We start from the raw sequence: 22,614 nt of genomic DNA, 5'->3' as shown, positions 1-22,614 counted from the left end.
AAATAAAGAAAATTACGGTTAATTATTTGTCAACTTAAAAAAAAACAACAACAAGTGGATCGTAGTTGTTTTATGCTGCAAAAAGAAAGAAAGTATACTCATGTGTACCTCCCCCCCCCCAAGAAAATCTATTGCCTAAAATGTAATATTTTGTATTTTTGATTCCCGTCTGAAACAATTCACAATTCAGTTTTATGTTTCACTCATCAGGGTTAATGCTAGGATTGCCACTAATATGTTAAAAAAAAACAGGTAAAAATGTCCGTTCAATTTTGAAAGTGAAAGTGAATGTCTGGTCAAAGTGATAAATTTTGGTCAAAATGATGTGTTCGATTTTGTAATGCATAGATCTCGCTTGTATGGGACCAGGTGGTGATTATTTGTATTATTTTGACAAAGCCCATACATTTTGAGTCTTTGATAGGCTAACTTAGCACCGATTAGTCTTGCTAGCATAAAAAACGGAGCTGAGACAATTTGTCTGTCAAGAAGGCATAATTTCATTTTTCTCTTCTGAAAATGTTCTGAAGTTGGCTAAGTAAGCGTCTGTCTAGTTTTGAAAGTGAAACTGGTTTCTGTTGATATTTTTTTAAACAAACAACAATTTTATATATATATATATATATATATAATTTATTAATTTATTAATTCAGAATTATTAACAATTGATTATAAATTATAAAATTATAATTTATAAATTATGATAAAATTTATAATATATATATATATTTATTTATAATAAGATTATGACATAATGACAGATTATGTCAAGTATTTATAGTAAGATTATGACAATTGATAAAAAAAAATGTTAATAAATTAATGAATTTATTAATTTATCTGTAAATTTTTCTCGAAAACGGAACTATAATTTTTTCTGAAAATTGGCATACTGCCACTTTCCGCTGTGGAAAAAAAGATCTAGATATGTCTAAAATTATTTCAGGTTCTTCAATTATTTCAGTACATTTTTCATATGAATGATGTCACAAGTACTTGGAGTAGTTATAATAAATATTGCTGAAAATGAATGACTGTGTTAAAAATTTTAAAAAATATATTACGATTTAATTGGCTGTCAATAGTATAGAATAATTTGTCGATATAAATATGCAAAAAGGTTTACCGAATAAAATAAAATAAAATTATAGTTGTTTTCTGAAAGAGATTAATAAAACTGTCTTTCTTATCACCGAGTGAAGCTCGGCCCTTGGTACTATCTATTTGTTTATCTAATATCCAATATATTGATACTCGTCAAAACCTAAGTTGAAATAAATCCTTTTAAAGTCTAAATTAAAATACGGATAAAGTTAGAATTTTCAAAAAGAAGAAATGTCTGTTGACATAAATGATGTTCAAGTGATAACCCTGGTCAAAGCTATCAAACAATTCATCATGTTGAAAATGAGCTATTATTGAATCATGACCGTCACCTGAAGGAATAATCGCTCTCCAGCGTTGCCAACAAGCTCTTCTAAAGAAATCCAAGATCTCCCCCCAAAAAATATTTTTCTGATGTTGAAATTTCCATTGTTCCGGTCGATCTCCATGGGTTCATTTATCTGTTTTATGCTGCTTAGACTCTCTTAAAAACGTAACTCAAACAAATTTTTATAATTCAAACTTAAATTCGTCTAAACTGCAAATATTAGTGTGTCTTTACTGGAATACTGACAACTCTGATTATAGCTATCGAGCGGTATGTTTTTTTGTCTTTTTTCATAAATTCAGTTATTATCAGATTAGGACAAAACAAGGCTGTCCCTCCAGTTTTCTACGGCGCGAAGGTACCTGAAAAAGGCCCATGAGTCTAATCTGTAGAAGGGTCTTTTTTAAAAATATTTCTCGCACTTCAAACAAATTCTTCATTTTTTATAATATTGTGAACAAGTCCGTATCCAGGGGATGGGGTTAGGGGTCTGAACCCCCCCCCCCTCGAAAAGTTTTTCTGACTCACAAAAACGTAACAAAAATGGATATAAACAAAGCTTTTATGCGTTCTTGTCCCCCCCCCCCCGAAAAAATCTTTGTGTAAAACACCCCTCGGAAAAAATCCTGGATACGGCCCTGCTTATGAAGGAAATGGAAGTACAGGTGACTGTCATCGCGATGATTATTTAAATAAACTAAAGAACTCTTTATAATTGAAAAAAATAATAAGAACTCGGAAAGTAACTGAGTACACAGTTATTATTGAGGCGTCGATACATGTATGCAATTAGTTTTGCTTAAAATTCCAAAGGCTTGCAAGCTTAGTGCGACAGTGGGTTTTGCAACGCGGGGTGGCATACAATGAAACCACCACCAGGAGTGATATGCAGTTAAACTAGAAGAAGTGGCCGGGCAACATGATGAGCGTGCACCGTTAGTGTGGAATTTAAATGCTAGTTGTTGGAACGAAAATGTATAAAAATTTGGTATATTTTTTTAATAAGAAAGCGAAAATAAACAAATAAAAACTTATTTTTCCAAAATTAATCATAAGAGTTTGCTATTACAAGTTTTATTATATATATATATATATATATATATATATATATATATATATATATATATATATATATATATATATATATATATATATATATATATATATATATATATATATATATATATATATATATATATATAGTTTTGTTTTTCAGTAGGCTATTTTATTGAAAAGTTTACCCGTTTTAATATATTTTCTTTTCAGTTATGAAAAGAAGAATATTATATATAATAATTATAATGGAAATTTAAGGATATATACTTGCTCAATAATGTGACCAAGAATATGTTTTCAGAAATAAAAATTGTTTTGTTCATTTCCTGTTATCCGGGAAATTGGAAAAAAGTTACTATTATTATTTGGTAAATATTTTATATCAAAATAATTAAATACTCATATTTCGTCTTAACGATAAAGATCTACTTTATGCTAACAATTCTCTCGTAAAACTTCTTGGCGAGACCATGTATACCTATAATTCAAACAGCCAATGACGAATGTCATACCCCGAGACGGGCTTTGATTCTCTGAAGACTTAATCCTCTAAGCCGACAAAGTTAAATAAAAGTGTTTAAAAACGGTCCCTTTATTCAGGGGCGGATCCAGGATTTTTTTGTAGGGGGGGGCGCAAACTAGGTTGATCCGATAAACTTGCGTTAGGAGCAAGTTTAATTAACGCAAACTTGGGTTAATTAGGTAAATTAAACTACTTTAGACTACGTTAGGGGGGCGCGCGTCCTCTCTCCCCCCTGAATCCGCCACTGCCTGTATTTGATAACAATCTAATTTGATTAATAAGTCATCTTGGAAGGTCACTACGGACGCATTGGATCGCATTGGAGGGGCCGCATCGAATTGTTTAATTAGCACCAGGGTGGAATGTATGGACGTGAAATGTGATGCAGGGTTAGTGACTCGGTCTAAAGGAATTGTGCACGTTTATGACACACGACGTGACTCCTTGCCTTAAAAATATAAACGTTTTTTATTCTTTTTTTGAATACTCTTAATTTTTTGATGGATCTAATAATTTTTAATAATTTTTTTGGATCTTTATTGTTATTAATGTTTGTGTTATGTTTTTATTCGAATAAATTGAATTGATGAGGCTGAAACAACTGAGACACTATATATAATTTGGGCTGGTATATTTGCATATTAAGGGGGTTGGGGGTTAAGTATAGCGGGGCTGTATGCAAAATGCAACCTAACCAAAATACCAACTAAATATTTATTAAAATATAGCAACAATGTAGTTTTCCACCGACCCGAAGCTAATTGTCTCCGTATACAAACAGCAATAAACCGGTTATTGTCTGATTTTATTGATCCAAGTTCTAGAGTGTTTACTGGCTAACAGATAAGTATCTACACAAAAAAGCACATCCCTTCCAAGGGCGGATCTAGGATTTTTTTTTGGGGGGGGGTTTACTAATTTTTACTCAGTTTTCGACTAATTTTACTGATTTTTACCTAGGTTTTACTAATTTTCGACTTATTTTCGATTCGGTTAAAAATTTCGGGGGGGGGGGGGGTTCAAACCGGGTACCCCCCCCTGGATACGGCCTTGATCCCTTCCCTCTATTTTTATGCCTATTAAGAATTTGTTTTAATTTTTCATCTGAGAATTTAGCGTAGTTACAAACAACTAAAGCATGTTTTGACCTACTTATGTTGTCTCGCTTAATACAAGAAGTGAATTCACACCCGTTTTTCATTTGGTCTCAAGTGAGAACCGTCTAGTGACAATTTAAAAGTCTACGTCAAATTCTCTGCATGCTTTGTCCCTGGGAAAATAAATAGATTAGTGGACTAAGTGGGAACTACACCAATGGTTTTACTAAATAATTTGTGATGTCCTTGGTATACTCAGTTTTTATCCTCTCTGTTTTTTGGTGAATTAGTGTAGAAGTTTTTTCCCCTTATTTTACTGTCTTTCTAAATAATCAAGTTATAGAGTAGATAATCAGATGATTATCTTTTCAGAATTGGGCTGGAAAAAAAGTCTTTTATAAGCTTGACTTTTTCTGTGTTTGATTCTTTTTCAAGCCAAATTATAAGCGTGTTTCCTTTGTCCTAACACACCTAGTTCGTAACCCATAACTGCGTTTCCGTGAGAAACAGAAAATTGTCACAAGTAGTTGTTTCTGGAATTTCCAAATAATTGGAACTGTAGGTGAGAATTGTTGATGGATTCTGCACGTGGAATAAAAAAAAATCGAGGGTAGATTTAAAACTGGCTAATTACTTAGTTTAGGGAATGGCTGTGAAGGGCTTTTGTGTTTTATAGTTTTTTTTCTTGTTTTGATGTTCGAAAAGCCATTTTTATTCTTTGTTAATATTTGAAAGTCTTTTTTTTTAATTTTCCGCCCAGTGAATGTGTTCTATTCAAGCTTTCAAAAGCAAATGCAATGAAAGTGGTGAAATCTTAGCTTTAGTATAGTCATTAGATTTTTTTTTCTTTTTGATGCTTTGAATACGCTGAAAGTTAATGGCCTTAAAAGGTCTCACTCCGGTGCGTGCTGTCTGATACAAAATAGTGCAGCCATAGAAAAGAAAATGCTCCCAATGCTCCAGTTTTCGAGCCAAAATATTTCGAGCCAAAAATTTGACATACTGTCAAATCGTGCGGCTAAAAGATCTACGAATCACTGAAATGGCACGAATGGGCTCCATTTGACAACAATTAATAAAAGAGAACATAGGTTAAGATCCTAGATGAAGCCTAGAGCTGTATATCTTGCGTTATTTGTACTCTTTATAACCAAAAAGAACTTCAACCATGAGGTTTACTCCCACGGGAGGGTTAACATCGCCCTTCTCCATTTCTCTTCTTTTTTCTCTGTGGTGTTTTCTAAAGTTGAGATTAGAAAAAGTTTCAAACACAAGCTTTGTTGATGTATCTTTGTGGAAAATTGACCAACGGCACCAACCTACGAAAATATGGGGGCGGGGTTTTTACCCCTTAAAAAAACTTTTGCATATTTTCAGTTGCCATTTGCTCAAGTCGATGATTACTTACAATTCGTTATCATGAGCTGTTCAAAACGTCGATGAAAATTATTTTCCTGGCAACACTTGCCTCCTTACTCCTGGGAATTTCCTCGACGGTGCTCACGAGGGTTACATCATGGTACGTTTCCTCGATTCGGTACGGCAGTGCCTAATCAAAAATGGGGGCCTATTTGTATATACCTAGGCATATTTTGTTTACATAATAACTGTACAAATAACTATCTTACTCACCCCTCAATTTTCTGAAATAAACTGAGAATGCTGGTGGTGTGGGAAGGATTTTTTTTTAATATCCTTTATTAAAAACAATCATCGCGATTGAATATATAAACTACACTCTGTGCTTAGCCTAAAAGTTCGATAAATAACGAATGTGTCAATGTAAAAAAATGATTGTTTTTTGCACTACTAGGTTGCCCGTAAGTTGGCCATGGTTGAAGCTGATCTTGAACGTGCAGAAGAACGCGCCGAAACCGGTGAATCGTAAGTTTCACGTGATTGTTTCATTGCACGTGAAACCCGTGCATGATTTCAAGAGCATGTTTGTTGTTTCGTCAATCTTAGCATAAAACGCAAAACCAAGAGATTAATAAAATGCCGAAATTTAACCAGTTCTTTCTGTGTATTTTATATGGATTGTTTTTAAATAAGATTTTTCTTAACACTTAAAGTTTAATTCTGAGGTAAGAACTAATAAAGGAAAACAAACCTAAACCTATTTTGTCTCGTTTTTTTTATATACCCAAAATTAAAATATCCACTTCGTCTTTCATAATAGTAATGAAACTACTCCGTCTCATATATATATATATATATATATATATATATATATATATATATATATATATATATATATATATATATATATATATATATATATATATATATATATATATATATATATATATAAATATATATATATATATATATATATATATATATATATATATATATATATATATATATATATATATATATATATATATATATATATTCTGACGTTGCATTGCCAAATGTTTGTACTTAAGCCCTTATGATGTCGAAACCTACGTTATGGATTTACCACATAAGTTTTCAATGTATGATTGTTGTGTGTGTGTTTTGTTTATAATCAGGGTATTAGCTGAAACAAGCGAGGATCCGTTAAGTGAAAGTGCACGCTGTTCTGATCTCAGCTTGGATGATTTTAATTTTTTGATTTATATCAGTTTCATAGCATAAGACGGATGTTTGGAAAAAGTCCAATATCATAAATCAGTAATTTTTATTGTTCAGTAATTAAGATGTGCGACATAGAAAATTGGCAGTGCGCCAGTTTTTTTTGTCTTAGTGTTTCTTTCACGTCTTGGTATGTAATAATTTTATTACAGAACATATCCGTGCAATATTTTAAAATTTCCCCCTATTTTCTCCCATATTTTACTAAAAGGCATGCAATTTGGAGGATAGAAATTTGTTTCATAGGAGTTTGGAGCAAGGGCGTATCTAGGATTTTGTTCGGGGGGAGAGGTTTACAAAAAAAGTTAACAAAACGCATTAAAAGTTTTTTTTTATTTGCGGTTTTGTTACTTTTTAAGAGTCGGACAAGTTTGTTTTTTTTTTGGGGGGGGGGAGGGGGTTCAAGTGGCCCTGGCATGGAAGGTCTAGTATTTATAACTTTATCACTAAAATTTTCCGTTTTGATTTCTATAAAAATGAAGGACGTTTGAAAAAAGTATTTAATAAGTATTATAAAAAATAAGCTCCGAGTATTTCTTTGCAAATATTTATATCCTTTTTTCTTTCAGCATAAAGATTTAGTTTTTGTCATGAAAAATGGTATAGCGATGGTCGTATCCAAGGGGGTCTACCCCCGTTTGACTCCCACCTCTTCACCCGGAATTTTCGTCTGATTCGTACAAAAGTAACAAGAATGCACGTAAACGAATTTTCGCCCATAGAATCCTCGGGGGGCAACAACCAATTATTATAATCATTAGTTTTTGCCCCTCCCCCCCCCCTAACGAATATCCTGGACACGGCTCTAGGCATAGCCGTCAGTTTTAGGAGAGAAAAAAAGAATATAGAAAATATACTAGCAGAATATAAATTAATCATAATCACCCCTCCACCTCACGCTCGTGCCTGGTCATAATCTCTAGCTAGCATCCATAAATGATATTCTTGTGTAAAGTTTCATTGGATTTGTTATGGCCATACTTTTTAGCTCTCGGAACGTCATGGTTCGGAACGTTGGAACGTCATGAGACCGACTTTTTGTTTAGCATGTGCACGATTTTGTATTTTAATTTGTGTTTGTTTGTACGTCAGGTTGCACGGAAAATGGTTATGTTGGAAGCAGATTTGGAACGTGCCGAAGAGAGGGCTGAACAAGGAGAAGCGTGAGTTAATGTTAAATTAGTTGTTATTAGTTTGTAAAGTACACTTTCCTGAAAACTTAAAGTACTCTATTTTTCTGCTCCAATTTTTGTTTTATTATTATTATTGAACCTCAGTATTCAGATTAGGCGAAAAGAATTAACGTTTTTTATATTATTTTGTAAATCTGAAAATAAGGTCAGGGGTAAAAATTTATCAATCTTTCATTTATCCAAAAATGTTTTATTTTATTCCGTTTTTAACTTGTGACCTTAGGAACAATATTAGTACAATAATTTCTATTCATTAATTTTGCATAATAATTATATAATTAATTATTTAATACAACTAATAATGATTATTAATTAAATGATTATCCTTAATATAGTCATAATAATTAAATAACATCGTTTTGAATCTGAGACATTTAATCAATTCTGGTTCTCAAAGATTTGTGGCACTATTTCTTAAATTTGAGGGAGAGGGTATAACTAAAAATCCTGCTAGGAACTTAGAAATCGTATTTTTAAAACTTGGAGCCAAAGAAAAAGAGACTAAAAGTTCAAAATTAAGAGAAAACTTTAGACGTTTTGTACAACCTTCTAAGCCCTAGAAATAAGGTAAGGGAAAATTCATTAATTAGTCAAATAATTTCTATATATTAATTTTTGGATGATAATTATATAATTACTAATTTAATGCAATTAATAATGTTTGACTTTAAATTCCGCTACGAACGTAGAAATTTATCAAAACCTAGAGCCAAAGAAAACGAGGCTAAAAACCCAAATTAACGTAGAACATTCAGATCTTCTATGCGGGGTTTTAAGCCCTAGAAAAGGGGCTAGAGAAGAGATAGTAGCTTGAAAAAAAACAGGCTATACTTCAGACCCTGAAATCATTCCTAAAATTTTTATTTACCTAATTCAGCTACTTTTCAAGATAACAGCTTCTAATCAATAACTTCACCAAATTGACTTTTAAAATGAAAAGAATTTAAATTAAAGAGTGTGTAAGAATAGTGGCGTAGCTAGAGGTGCAATAGGGGGAGACTATCCGTAAGCGGCAGCTCTGAGGGAGGGGGGGCAAAGTAAGATTTAAAACACAATTGGAAATATAATGGTGTGTGGGGGGGCAAAAGCCCTGGGCGCTGAAAACCCTAGCTACGCCATTGCGTATGAAGACCTTGCTCACCACGATTTACTACGTGACATACCGGACCGCCAACTTTTCTTTGGAAGCGAAACAACAACCCTGAAATACTACTTCTTAAGGAAAGGAGCAAAACTATTTTGAAAATAATAATGTTTCATGATCATTTTGGATATCAATTGGATTGTGATTAATTTTATTAGTTCTAACTGATAATAGTAAGCTTGTTTGATTAAGATTAGAGAATTACTTTTGTTGTTCGGACAAAAGTTGAACGTTTGTGTTTATTCTTCAGAAATTACAAAGCTTCTAAAAATTATTTCTTCTAATGAGAAATTGGCTACCGTAATATAAAAGGTGTTCTGTGATATTTATTTGTCATACAGAGAGTATGACAAATTGCAATTACCCACTGTAGCCCAGTGGGTTGCGTCTTGTTTAAAGACAACATTGAAATCAATCGAGGACAAAGGCGTCTTATAATTATGTATTTAATATAAAATAATTTATAATTAATTTAAACTATATAACTAAAAATTAAGTTATATATTGCATATGATATAAACTAATATTATGTTATATGTAGCGTACATATTATAATATGTATATATTAAATATATACGGAGGAGCTCAAAGAGTGCGAGTAACATACAAAAGTGGAAACTGGCGCTAGAGTGGCAAAAAAGTCACCAATGCCATCTAGTGTTTGGCATTTTCTTTTTTTTAATGTAACAATAAAACAAAGTTATTTTAATAATAAGTGTCTGATCTCATTTTCTGACAAAAAAAAAGAATGCAATTACGAAGCTTTAAACATACCAAAGAACGCCAAACGCAAGATAGCGTCCGTGATTTTTTCTGTCGATACTGGCACCAGTTTCCACTCTTATATAAGATGTACAATACTCTTTGGTGAACGGGCAATCAGATAAATATGTTTTTTATTTTTATAACTGTTACAGTTTCACTCGTAGTTTAGAATACTTCTCTCGGTAAGAATTTGGAGGAGGGAGACTTCGTAAAAAAAACTAGCAAATAACGGTGCCCTTAGTAATATGGTTAATTTATGTACTAAATCTTTTCTACTCGGGTTACAAAAATCACATTTCTTTGAAATTAATTTTTGGGCTTAAGGGTAACGGAAAATCTTTTTGACCTCTTAATCAAAGAATGTGTTTAACTTATAAGGGTGAAAACTGGCGATGGTGTCGACTAGAAAACCATCAACGCAAACCAGCGTTTAGTGTCTCTTGGCTTTTTTTCAAGATTTGTAATCTTTTTTATGTTACAAACTGAAATTAAACACTAATTACTACACTAATTTGCCAATTATATAATTGAATTAAGTTTTTTTTTATTATTACAGTGAAAATTGCAAAGAAACGCTAGATGGCAAGATGGCGCTTTTATCTTGACACTGGCGCAAGTTTCTACTCCTATAAGTTACCTATACTCTTCGCTCTTAATGTAATAGCCTACTGGAACCCTACTAAGAAATTAACTAATTAAATAATGTATGTAAAAGTGAATTAAACAAAATTTAAAAAAATACACAACCCATCTTGCGATAGTGAACGGCTTCCTTTAAATACACAATCTCCGATTTTTTTACATACTTGGTGGAACCCTAGGGGACTTTTTTGAACCCTATGGGACTTCATGGACCCCTGGTTCAGAAAGTCGGCTTTAATGTTTTGTCGAAAAGTCATAAAAGTTCCATGATACAGCTTTTAGTTTAATTAAAGTTTTTTTTAATAAGTTAACTTAATAAATATTTCATTAAACGAAGGTTTTCAATTAATTAGGTAAAATGTTACTCAAATTGCATTTTACGAAAAGTATTTAGCTTAAAAAAAATGCTCATCGGGAATTTTTTAGGGGGGGGGGATTCCGTTTAGTCCTTTTTTAGAAACACGGCTGACAGAACTTGCTGTTGAAAACCTCGAGGGGGCGCTCCACTCCGAGGGTGTGTGCCAAGCGTGGTACAGACTGTGGCGAGCATGGTAAAACTGTGGCACCCGTGGTGCTCTAAGATATACACCAGGTAGCGGAAAGTGGGTGTTCCGTCAAAACAACTCTAAGCGTTTTTTTCATTAATTTAATGTCCTTTGCGTGATTAGATGTTAATTGTATGAATTTGAATTGCAGCAAAATTGTGGAACTTGAAGAAGAATTGCGTGTTGTTGGCAACAATTTGAAATCACTTGAAGTTTCAGAAGAAAAGGTAATTAATCATTTTGAGTTAATTGTTTTCAAAATGTAGCTGTCCATAAATTTGCTTCCCTTGACTTTTTTTTGTATTTCTAGAATGACTATCCAAGTTGAGTGGGTGTTCTAATTTATTGGTTTTTGTTTGTTTAATAATTATAAGTTTTTAAATTTTTTAGTTTTTTTTAAATTTGTTAGTTTTTTTAATTTTCTTTTATTTTTTTTTTATTTTGGTTAATTTTTTTAGTTTTTTAGAATTTAGTCTTTAAATTTTCTTTAAAAGTACATAATAAGTACTTAAAAGAGATAATTTCATTTTCAACAAAGTTCGTCCATATTTTTCCTATTTTGTTTTTTCTTATAAATTTCCTTTTTATGTTATTTTATAAAAAATAACTCCTATTATGCCTAAAAATCAAATGACTAATTAGAACCAATTAGATGTATAAATTTACATTCTATGGCCCAGAAAATAACAATGTCGGTCTCATTTTCCACAAGGAAATTTTCGTTACGTTTTTACGAGCCGAACGAAAATTTTCTGGTTTTGGGGATCAAACCCGATAATTCCCCTTCTCCCCTGGATACGGTCTTGAATTCGGGGTATCTATTTGACCATTAGGGGTGGGAGGGGGTTGTAAAGCTATTAGTTTGCCTTAAAGAATAATATTAATGAGGATGATTAGAATGTTTTAAAGTCGTTTTAAGAGTTCCCCTGTGGAATATATGCACACAATTTATTTTTATTTTTGTTTAAGTTTTTTTTTATTAGAATTACCGCAAAAAGTTTTTTCGCAAAAATACTAAAAGCGTATTTCTGATCTTCCGTTCTTCTTTTTTCTTCCTCTGAGTACAATCATATGGTAGTCAGGTCTTCCTTTTGGAGCGATTCCGAGGGGGTGTCAACTTTCTGGCACGTGGTGTAAATCGCAGAACGCCATGTATGCCGTAATGTTTCCAACTCGTGTAGCATAGTTTTCCACCACGCACGGTGCAGTGTTCGCCATGATTGGCGTAATCCCGCCACGCTTGACATAGTTAAACTTGGCAAGGGGATAAACAAGAGTTGAACCTGCATCCAAATAGATGTATAACGTATGTATATACATATGCATATACGTATGTATATATATATATATATATATATATATATATATATATATATATATATATATATATATATATATATATATATATATATACATCTTATGCCTCCAAGTCCAAGACTCCTCAAAATTCACCCCCCCCCCCCAAAAAAAAAATCTATATTAAAAAAAGTTTGCCAATTTGCCAATTAAAATATTTGCCAATTTAATTTGCATTGTGAGCTATTAGTCCCTGAGACGTTCTCACAAGAATGAAGCCAAGAGAAGGACATAAATTTTTAAAGTTAAGAAACTATTTAAATGTCTGGCATCAGTGTCCATAGAGCTTAGCGCATAGTTGAACTCGAGCCAAAATGGCAATAGCAGTATTTTTAGAGATGGATATCAGAGAACGTCTCCTTGTTTGAAAACTGGACCAATGCCAACTTACTTTTTTAATGTATTTGTTAGCAATACTTCTGTTTAATATGCCAAGAATCGTGAGAGGGGGCGCCCACTTTCCCTTACACCATGTGGCGTGTTTCAAGCGTGGCATAAACCGTATCAAGCGTGTTGGGAGTGTGTCACGCGTGGCGGAAATGTGCGGAATACGTCGTGTTCTGAGATAGAATATGGGCGCCCCTGTGGAATCGCTTTAAAATGAAGACCCGACTATCATAGGATTGTACTCAATAGCGGAAGAACATGTAACAGAAGAACAGAAATACGCTTTCAAAATCATATAGTGTTTTTGACACTATAGATTAAAAAAGAAAGGTTTTTTTATGAACTATTTATAAATTAAAAAATTTAATTCATGACATTACTTAAAATGTCAGGAGAATCTTTGTTTTGACTTATCCATATTTTCCTACTAACGAATTTCCTTTTGAAATGAGTTTAAGCTTCCTGGCAATCAGTTCAAATGGGGTTGTGACTTTTGCTGCGTTCTCTCCCTCTCCCCGTCTTTTTTTTACGAAAGTTTTAATTTCTTTTCGTTTGACGAAAACCGTGTTCAGTAAATACAATCGAGAAGACAACTTTGCAAATAATTATAACAAGATTATAACAATTTTGCTTTCGCCTTAAATCCAGAGTCACGCCAATTTTTGTGATGGAATTTTAGAACTAGCCAAGGCCGTATCCAGGGAGGGGGTACCCGGTTTGACCCCCCCCCCCCCCGAAATGTTTGTTTGACTCGTAAAAACGTAACAAAAATGGACATAAACAAATTTTGCATGTGTTTTTTGAGGTTTTTTACTGACCGATAGAGAGCAAAACGATATTGTCTTACTTTTTTTGTATTCGTGTTTTTTCGTATTCGTTTAATGAAATAGATTTCGTAACAAACAAAACTGAACGCTAAATTATGCTATTTTTAGTCATTTAAGAAAAAAAATATATTTGCACAAAAAGACCCGGAATGTAATGGGATCTAATGGGATGTAATGGGAAAAGTGCATTTTCTCTTCAGAAAAATTTATGCTGAAAGCCATTTAAAATTTAGAAATTTAGAAAACTTTGCAAAAAGACCCGAGAAAATTGTTGAAAATATGAAAAGTTCTGTTTATTAGGAAATTGAATTTTTTATCAAGAAACATCACAGGCCTTAGTAGAGAAGGAAAATTCCCCTCCAAACTAAACAGAAATGTTTGTAAGTTTGAATAAGGATAATTTTTTATCATTTGAACGTTTATGGGGGAAACGAACATATATAGTACCAACAAAGTAGAGGTTCGTTTAACAGTATCCCTTAGAAAAAGTTTAACTCTTAGATCCCTTGGTTCCTTTAACTATCCCTTAGAATGCAAATTAAAAAGAGACGATACTATATTTGAAAAGCAACTATGGACGATTTTGTGTCTTACATTTTTTTTAAATGATGTTTTTTTTGAAGTGATGAAGTGGCGGAGAAAATAACCTAAAAATGTTTTAGAATGCTATTTTATCTAGTACCAAAAAAAAATAATTTTGTGTTATATTTGTGAGCTTGTTTATAAGTTTTAATGATGTTTATAGTAGCTTAGGGGCGGTAGTTGTAAGGGGGTACACTTCTCCGGATTCGGCATCTGTTGGGGTACCTTTTTATTTATATTTCATGAAAGATATGCTCACTTATGGTATCGAAGGGTGGGGAGGGGGGAGGGTGTGTGTGTGTGACAAAACTGACTTTGCTCATGGGCGCTAAAATCTTACCTACACCTCTGATGTTTAAATTCGTTGGTTACATATAATGGCTCTATATTTAAATTTCCCGCTCAATTAATATGTTTCTGTGATTTATTAGTATTAATTTGTTTTAGCCAATAATTAATAATTCTGTTTTCGTGAGCTAATAGTAAACTATTGGTGACAGTTAAGACTGTGAAACAGGTATATTAATTCCAAGGTCATGCCTGGGGAGGGGGGGGGGTTGAAAAAAAGTTAAACAGAGAAAATCATAAAAGGTAATTAATATAATTAATTACCTTTACAGTAATTAATTAGCTTTAAGTAACCTTTAACTAATTAAAAATTAAAAATTACCTCTAAGTAATTAATTACAGTAATTAATATAACTGTCAAACCACAATAAAAATTTGATCTATATGAAATGTGATTTTAAGTCTCCAATAAGGCCGTATCCAGGATTTTGGTTGGATGGCGGTATTTTTGTTTGGAGGGGGGAATGCAAAAAAGCTTCACAAAACGCAACACTCTTTTTTTACATGAAGCTTTGTTACTCTTGTACAAATCGGATTTTTTTTTGCTGGGGTGGGGGGTCTCGAACCAGGTACCCCCCTCTCCCCTTGAATACGGCCCTACTCTTCAGTACTCCGTGGAAGGATTTAAAGCCCCCAGGAGATAACGCTCACTCTGCATATTATACACACTATACGTAATTCTAATGAGTTAAAATCTTTGAGATAATTTTAAGTTCAATATGAATTTACCACGTATTAAGTATTTGTGTTAATGTAAGTGTACCCTTTTGGAGGATTTTTAGAACAGTGTTGTCATTTACTGACATCAAATCTGCTTATAGGCCAATCAAAGAGAAGAGGCATACAAGGAAACCATTAAGACCCTCACACAGCGTCTTAAACAGGTAAAACAGAATGTGTGGAACAAATTTGCATGAGTAAATAATTCACAGCCATGTGTTTGATCTCTGTTTGATCACGTGTCTGATCACGTGTTTGATCTCTGTAATTCACAAAACAGGTGTTTAACACATGTTTTGATCTCTAACTCAGGTCATTGAAGGCCAAAGTTATTTTTGTAATTTTGTTTGTTATGTCTTAACTAATGTGCTTGTTTCTTTTTTTCGTTCTGTTCTGCACGTTGAATAGGCCACTGCACGTGAGGAAAGTTTTGAAACCCAAATTAAAACAATGACGTCTCGACTTAAAGAGGTAAGTAGAATCGCTTTTTTAGCTCTTGTTTTTAATAATTTGGGCTAAAAATTTCGGTGCATTTTTGTTCATTCTGACAATAATGCAATTAAATTTTTAAATTTATGCTTCTGTTTTTCTGTATAACAATAATTGAATAAGGACTAGAAGACCAAGCTTGGCTCGGTGAAAAGAAAGACAGTTTTTTTTCTGCAGAACTTTAATTTTATTTTATCAGGCAAGCCCTTATACATATTCCAACTTTTACATATTCAATACATATACATATTCCATATCCCTAAATATTCCAACTGTTTGTGATGTTATTCACATGAAAAATATTTTTTCCATAATTATGGCCGTAAAAGAATTTTCTCAAAGTCGTGATCTATCTAGATTGTTTTTCCACACCGAAAAAATTTCATAAAGAAGTTATAGTACTGTTTTTGAGAAGAAATTTACTGATAACCAAATATGCATATATACACTTATTGTTCGTTTAATAATATAGAATGATTAAACAACAATATATACTCCCTTTCAAACGTTCGATATGTGTGAATTTCATGAAGAAATATAATGATTATAAAAAATTTAAGAGAACTGGTTCAATTTAAATAAAGCAGTGGAACAAAAACACACACACACAAAAAAAGTTCATGAAACTTTAAATAATGATTAAAAAAATCCAAATATTTCGGCCTCACGTCCGGGAGCTTTTTTCAACAACACAAAAAAACTCTAAAGAAAAAGAAACTTTTTTTAATATCTGGATTTTTTTATTACTATTGAAATTTTTTTGTGTGTGTTTTTGTTCCACTGCTTTATTAAATTAAACCAGTTTTTTCTTTTTTTTGTAAATGGAAAAGCAGTGTGGCCTAAGAAATTATTTCATGATTAATTTAAAACTAGGTTTTACTGTGAATAAAAAAGGCATGGAATAAATGAAATATTCAATTTAACAATAAAAAATGTAAGTACATACAGTAAAGGCTTTGAGAAGGCTTGATGGATTATCAATGATGTGCCACCCCTCATACCCTCAATACCCGTCATACGTGATGTGCCACCCGTCATACCCGTCATACCGTGATGTGCCACCCGTCATACCCGTCATACCCTGATGTGCCACCCGTCATACCGTCATACGTCATACGCTCAGATTTTCCATCCCCTTTTATTTTTCGTATAGTTTGCCTTGCAAGGGGCCTACAAAATACCCCCCCCATCTTTTTATGCTTCACTTTTGGCGCTCAAAAAATGTATTCCTGCTCCTTAGATTGGTTTGTTTGTACCGTGGGGAGAGATGTTCTTGTTTTCCTTGAGAATTGTGAGACTTATAAGAAATCAGCTGTAAGGTTGCGTTTGTCGCTTCCCCAATATTTTACAAAATTGGGCTAAGAATTTCGGTGGATTTTAATTTGCTTTAACAATAATGCAATTAAAATGATAAATTTACATTATTATTTTTTATATATAACAATAATAGAATAATTAAATAAATCTTTGGTTCCTTAGAAACATTCGACATGAGAAAATTTCATAAAAAAAAACTTTTCATTGCAAGCCCTTTTTCTGCGAGCTAGAAAGCGAACCCGGTTTACCTTTCCATATTTGCGACTAGAAAGCCGCCCGACAATTATTCGCGAAAAGGCTAGACTTGGAAAACGGCGCTAGTGGAAAGTTTTTCTAGCTAGTTGTTTTGGTGCTAAATTCAAATTATAACACTCGTGACTTAAATAAAACTTCTAATTTTTTAGTTTTTTCTTCGTGTTATTATCTATTATTGTCAGTTATAATATTCTCCAAAGTTAGTGACTGAGACCGATTATTAACGTTTATTTAAAAATTGATTATAACAACAGAATCGGGGTCTATTTTTAAATAACTTGCTTTTTCACTAGTTATTTGCGATTTTTTCACTAGCTTGTTTTATAGGCCTGCTTGTGAAACTTTTTTTGCTGCTAATATACGGGCTGTCGCAGAAATCCCTCTATAATACTGAGCCATAAAAATTGTCCTATCTCTAATTTAAGAAGATTTTATTCAATGAAAAAAATGTATAGAATTGGTGAAATATTGGATTAAACAATTAAAGATGTTAATTATGTGTAAATTAAATAATTAACAGTAATATTTAATAAAATAATTAAAAATTTGATAAATAAATAATCAATGGAACCAAGGGACTTGATGTTTTATCAATGGTTTGCCCCCCCCCCCTTCCCCTATGCCCTCAAACGCCCAGATTTCCTCCATATCTTTCTTTTTTCCAAATAGTTTGCCTTGTAAGGTGAAGGAATATATAGACCACGACCCCAAGCTTGACCTCTGGCGCAAAAGAAAATTTGTATTTTTTCCCTATAAATGGGTTTGTCTATACAATTAAGGTGGAAGGCGAGGAGGTGGGTGGAGGTGGGTCGAGGATAATGGGAACTTGTTTGTAAACAAAAATCAACTGTCTCTCCCCCAATCTGTCTAAATATGCTATTTGGCTTCTATGACTAATTGTCAAGGTCGTATCCAAAGGGGGGCGTTCAGGGTTTGACCCCCTCCCCATTCTCTCCGATATTTTTTTCCGGCTCGTAAAGACGTAACAAATATGCATGTAAAGAAACTTCGATGTTTTTTGAATTTTTTTTGTACCGCCTCCCCCCTCCGAACAAAAATGCCCCCTCCCCCTGTCCCTAATGAAAATCCTGAATACGCCGTTGCTAATTGCTAAAAAGGTTACTTTTATTTATTTTGCAGTTGCAATTTATGTGTCTTCCCTCATCAATAAAATTAAATTTTGACGGTAATAAATCAGTTTATGGTCCGGCGATTCCTAAGAAAACCGGAAGTCCAGATGAAGTTATTAACATTATATATTTCCGGAAATTATTTACCCGTTAATTTTCCTATAGATGGAATAGAATCATTTAGAGAGATTTGCTTTGTGGAAAGTTCCATCATCAGCAAGTTGTCTTTTTGGATATATTTTACCAAATTTTATTTTTCCAAATAACAGAAATTCATGAATTAAAGTTTTTTATTGCGGCAACTCTTTGGCTTATTGCTGTTTCAATGGCGTAAATTGGGAAAGGGGGGCATTGGCCTTCAATTTTTCCTCCCCTACTATATTTTTAAAAATATCTATCTTGGTTGCTCGTTATAAAAAGGCTTTTTTGGTTATTTCACTGAAGAAAAATTAAAAAAAAACAAAAACAACAAGATGTACCCCCTTCTAGATTTTGAAAAATACAGTTTTGCACCTCTAATAATTTCATTGAATTGACTACATTCCGCTGTTTCGGTTTAAGGGATTGTAGATTTAAAAGGTTTTAATTTCATTAAAATTTAAGTTAATTAATTAATTTAATTTAATTAAAAGGTTCCATTTAATCTCACACTTCCTGCTCCTCTGATTTCAAACAGAAAAAAATCTGGCGAATTATATAAAGATTAGGAACCGATTATCGGGTTATCGATTTAAAAAAAAAAATTATTATTACCATACTCCCCTCCCCTCCCGGAGAATCCTGTGTATAAGCTTGGTAAGGAAGAATGGAACTGAAATCCATAAAAGCAAATAAAACAAGCTCAAATTTTTCTGAAAGTTTCAATTCATACTATTAGAAGCATAATAATAGCTCATTAATGTATATGCAACAAATTTAAAAAAAAATATGAGAATTGTGCGATTTTTATATAGTTTAAGTTTGCATTTCGTGTAAAAAAAAATACAAAACAAAATGTATTTGAAAAAAAAAACAACCTCGGATGACGATTCCTTACATACACACTATCTGGTAAAGAAAATTGATAAAGATTAGCTTAAAGAATCTCTGTCTCTCCGAAGAAATTATGAAAATTATTGGTCTAAAATCGCACTTTTTGGAGCATAATAGCCAGAGCTATGTACCCGCAAGAGGCAAGGCCGTATCCGGGGGGGGGGGGTACCCGGTTTTACCCCCCCCCCCCGAAATTTTGACCGAGTCGAAAATTAGTAAAACCTTAGTAAAAATTAGTAAAATTAGTCAAAACCGAGTCGAAAATTAGTAAACCCCCCCCCCCTCCGAACAAAAATACTGGATCCGCTCTTGGCAAGAGGTATAACTATAGTTTCTACCCCTCGAACAATTGTGTTGGGACCCCCCTATAAAACAATGTTAAAAAAAAAACAATATGTAAGATTTTAGATATTTAGTTTCACCCTTTGCCTTTTGAAATAAAAGACCTGCTACCGTAAAAACAAAATACCTAATTTAAGGGTATTATAAATTTGATTAGTTCGATATTGAATAAAATTTAATTATAGAAGAATCTCTTAGAATTTTCACTACACACATTTTCGGACCCTAAATAACATTTGGTGTTACAAGGAAGTCTAAAAGTAATACATTTTGTGAAGCAAATTATAAATAGCTTTTGTACGAAAAAATTGAATTTTAAAATTTTTCTTCTAGAAATTTACATGGTGATCCAAATAATTTGTAATTTTCCTCATTATACCTAAATATTGATGTTAAAGCGCTTTGATTGAATTAAAAAATAACAGTTTACTACCCGAATAATATGAGTCAGGAGCTATTCAAAACATTGCCCTGAGGGATTCTAGACTAACGCTCGCTTTTCCGAATTGCGTTAAATCTTGGTTTAAAATTTGCGACACTGCTGACTCAGTAGCGCAACAGGGTTGCCATTCCTTCGGGTTTCCCCTAAATATTAGAATTTCGGTCTTAAGCATAGGATTTTGGGAAAGTGTCTGAACTATTTCCATCAAAAGTGTATCTAGTATATATATTGTTATTATTGTAATTATATTATGGCTATTATTTTATCATTAAAAATACTGTTAAAGTACTAAGAACAGTGAAAGGGAAATATGATTTTTGACTTCGGTAAGTGAAAATTAACTTTGAAGGTGTAGTTTTCTTAGGGAATCGACAAATCGGTAATGTTTGAATTTTTAAGGAAGAAAAAGTTGTCAAATTTAACGAATTAGCTTTGTTTTTTTCGCGGTTCAATGTGGCAAAACTGACGAAAATATTATGCTGCATTTTGATGTTCTGAAAAATGGGGGCAAAAAATATTTAAAATTTCCTTTGTAATTTATGTTCTCAGGGGTAGCCAGGGTTACCACCTGTAACACGAAAGTGCTATTTTAGCAACATTTCATTATGCGTAGCACAGTAGCACGTGCTCAGGGTTGTTATCTGTTGTGAGAAGGTGCTATTTTAGCACTATTACAGTCAATTTTTCGACTATAGCACCGAAAATTGTTGTGTAGCATACAAATTTGAGCAATCGCAGCACTTTAGGAACTGACCATGGATGCAACCCTGGTGGTAGCCTTGTAACGTGATTATAGCCAGCACATAGAAAGTGCGGTAAATTAAAAAGACACGTTGTTACGAATGTCCTAGAAAGTATTGCCGGTAGAAAAATTCTGAGTCCGCTATTCTGTCTCGCTGTGTCGAGATTGGGGAGGGGAAGGGGGGGGGTATCCTTAACTCGAAGCTGAATTTTTATGTAAATACGGCACCAGATTTTTGGCAGAAGACAACCGAATTGTATAAGGAATAATTTCTCTGGCTTTCAAGATAATAATAAGGAATTTTATATTAAATATTTGAGAGAATGAGGATAATGAGGCCTAACGGTGTATTTAATGAATAAAAACCTTAATAACTAGAAAATAGATTTAACTTCCAAATATAATAAAAATAAATATTTTAAAAATATTAAAGTAAGATAAAAAAACTGAACAAATAAATGAAATTAACTAAAAATAAAAGTTCTAAAACTAAAAAATAAAATAAAACTCAACTTCTAAATATAATAAAAATGAAACTTAAAAAAATTAAAACTAAATTAAAACAAAACTTCGAAAAAAAATAGAACGAAACTCGTAAATATTATAAAATGAAACTAACAAATATAAAATAAAATAATGAAAAAATAAAACTGAAAAACTAAAAAAAAATATTTGAGAATCAATTTTTTGAGGAACAAATACTACATATCCAAGCAGATTAAACGAGTCGATTCAATGTCTTCTTTATAATCGGGTGAACCTTAAAAATTTACTTGATGAAATACATAATAACCCTTTGGATTGTCGTAACCTACATCTTGTTTACAAATTTTGGTGTAATTTAGCCTTTGTTTTTCTTCTTTTTTTTATCGTCATAATTACGCTTAAAGGCCATATTAAAAAAAATGTATAGGATCTTCTCAAAAAGAGTGTATATCAGAGGATTAAAAAGAGATTTATTGTACATTGTCCTGCTGATTCACGCTTTTAGGGGGTTCGATGTCTTAAAGGATCACTCTTTCGTCCGTCATAAAATTTATTAGTTTATGTGATAACCGATTGAGAATTGATTGGGCAGTCCTGCCATAACTTGTAGGTCTTGGATAAGAGATCTCTTAATAAACGACAGAGAACTAAAAGCCGACAAACACTTTACGATAAATCACAAAAAAATGAACCACAAATCAATCACAAAAAATTCGTTTTAATGAAACTTGCATCATTTGAAAACATCATATTTTTTTTCGATTAAACGGAGTAGAATTTTCTTTTCAAAGTTTAGGAAAGGGAGTAAACGGAGTAGAATTTTCTTTTCAAAGTTTAGGAAAGGGCAGTCCCTATAAATGTTGCTTGAAAAGCAGGTTGCACACCTGCTAGGAAAACGCTTTAAATCACCTCATAGGGAATATGATTTTGAGCAATTTTGCAGTGTTGGGAGTTCCATCTGGTGCTACTGGCTTTGATTGAAAACCTTGCCGACATAGGAGATTTTAAATTTCCTTTCTTTCAAAAAATTAAATTTCATAGTCAAACTATAGATTCTGAATAGCTCTCGGTAGTCGCTGGTCCCCAGGGAGAATTTGCTAACGGACCCTTTGTCCTTGAGACGGTCAGCCGACGCTGATGCTC

The 22,614-nt window shown here is 32.6% G+C and overlaps 1 protein-coding gene across 24 annotated transcripts in view; it reads left to right on the top strand.

The window, feature by feature from the left end:
• The window catches only part of LOC148943725 (tropomyosin), a 123,479-nt gene that overhangs the window by 72,196 nt on the left and 28,669 nt on the right, over window positions 1-22,614 (top strand). For 11 of the 24 annotated variants that reach the window (XM_089101582.1, XM_089101584.1, XM_089101586.1 and 8 more), the window contains 3 exons: window positions 5,922-5,992; window positions 11,168-11,243; window positions 15,338-15,400. In XM_089101582.1, coding sequence (XP_088957708.1) covers window positions 5,922-5,992; window positions 11,168-11,243; window positions 15,338-15,400 — 210 coding nt within the window. Of the gene's footprint in view, window positions 1-5,921; window positions 5,993-7,819; window positions 7,891-11,167; window positions 11,244-15,337; window positions 15,401-15,644; window positions 15,708-22,614 lie in introns of all 24 variants that reach the window. The other 13 variants (XM_089101592.1, XM_089101590.1, XM_089101589.1 and 10 more) reach the window with 3 other exon arrangements.

Source organism: Artemia sp. Qi Xiang Cuo, chromosome 15, assembly GCF_049724085.1.
Source record: "Artemia sp. Qi Xiang Cuo chromosome 15, ASM4972408v1, whole genome shotgun sequence".
Taxonomy (NCBI): domain Eukaryota; kingdom Metazoa; phylum Arthropoda; class Branchiopoda; order Anostraca; family Artemiidae; genus Artemia; species Artemia sp. Qi Xiang Cuo.
The sequence above is the reverse complement of the archived record's forward strand: the minus strand, read 5'-3'. Positions and strand labels throughout refer to the sequence as shown.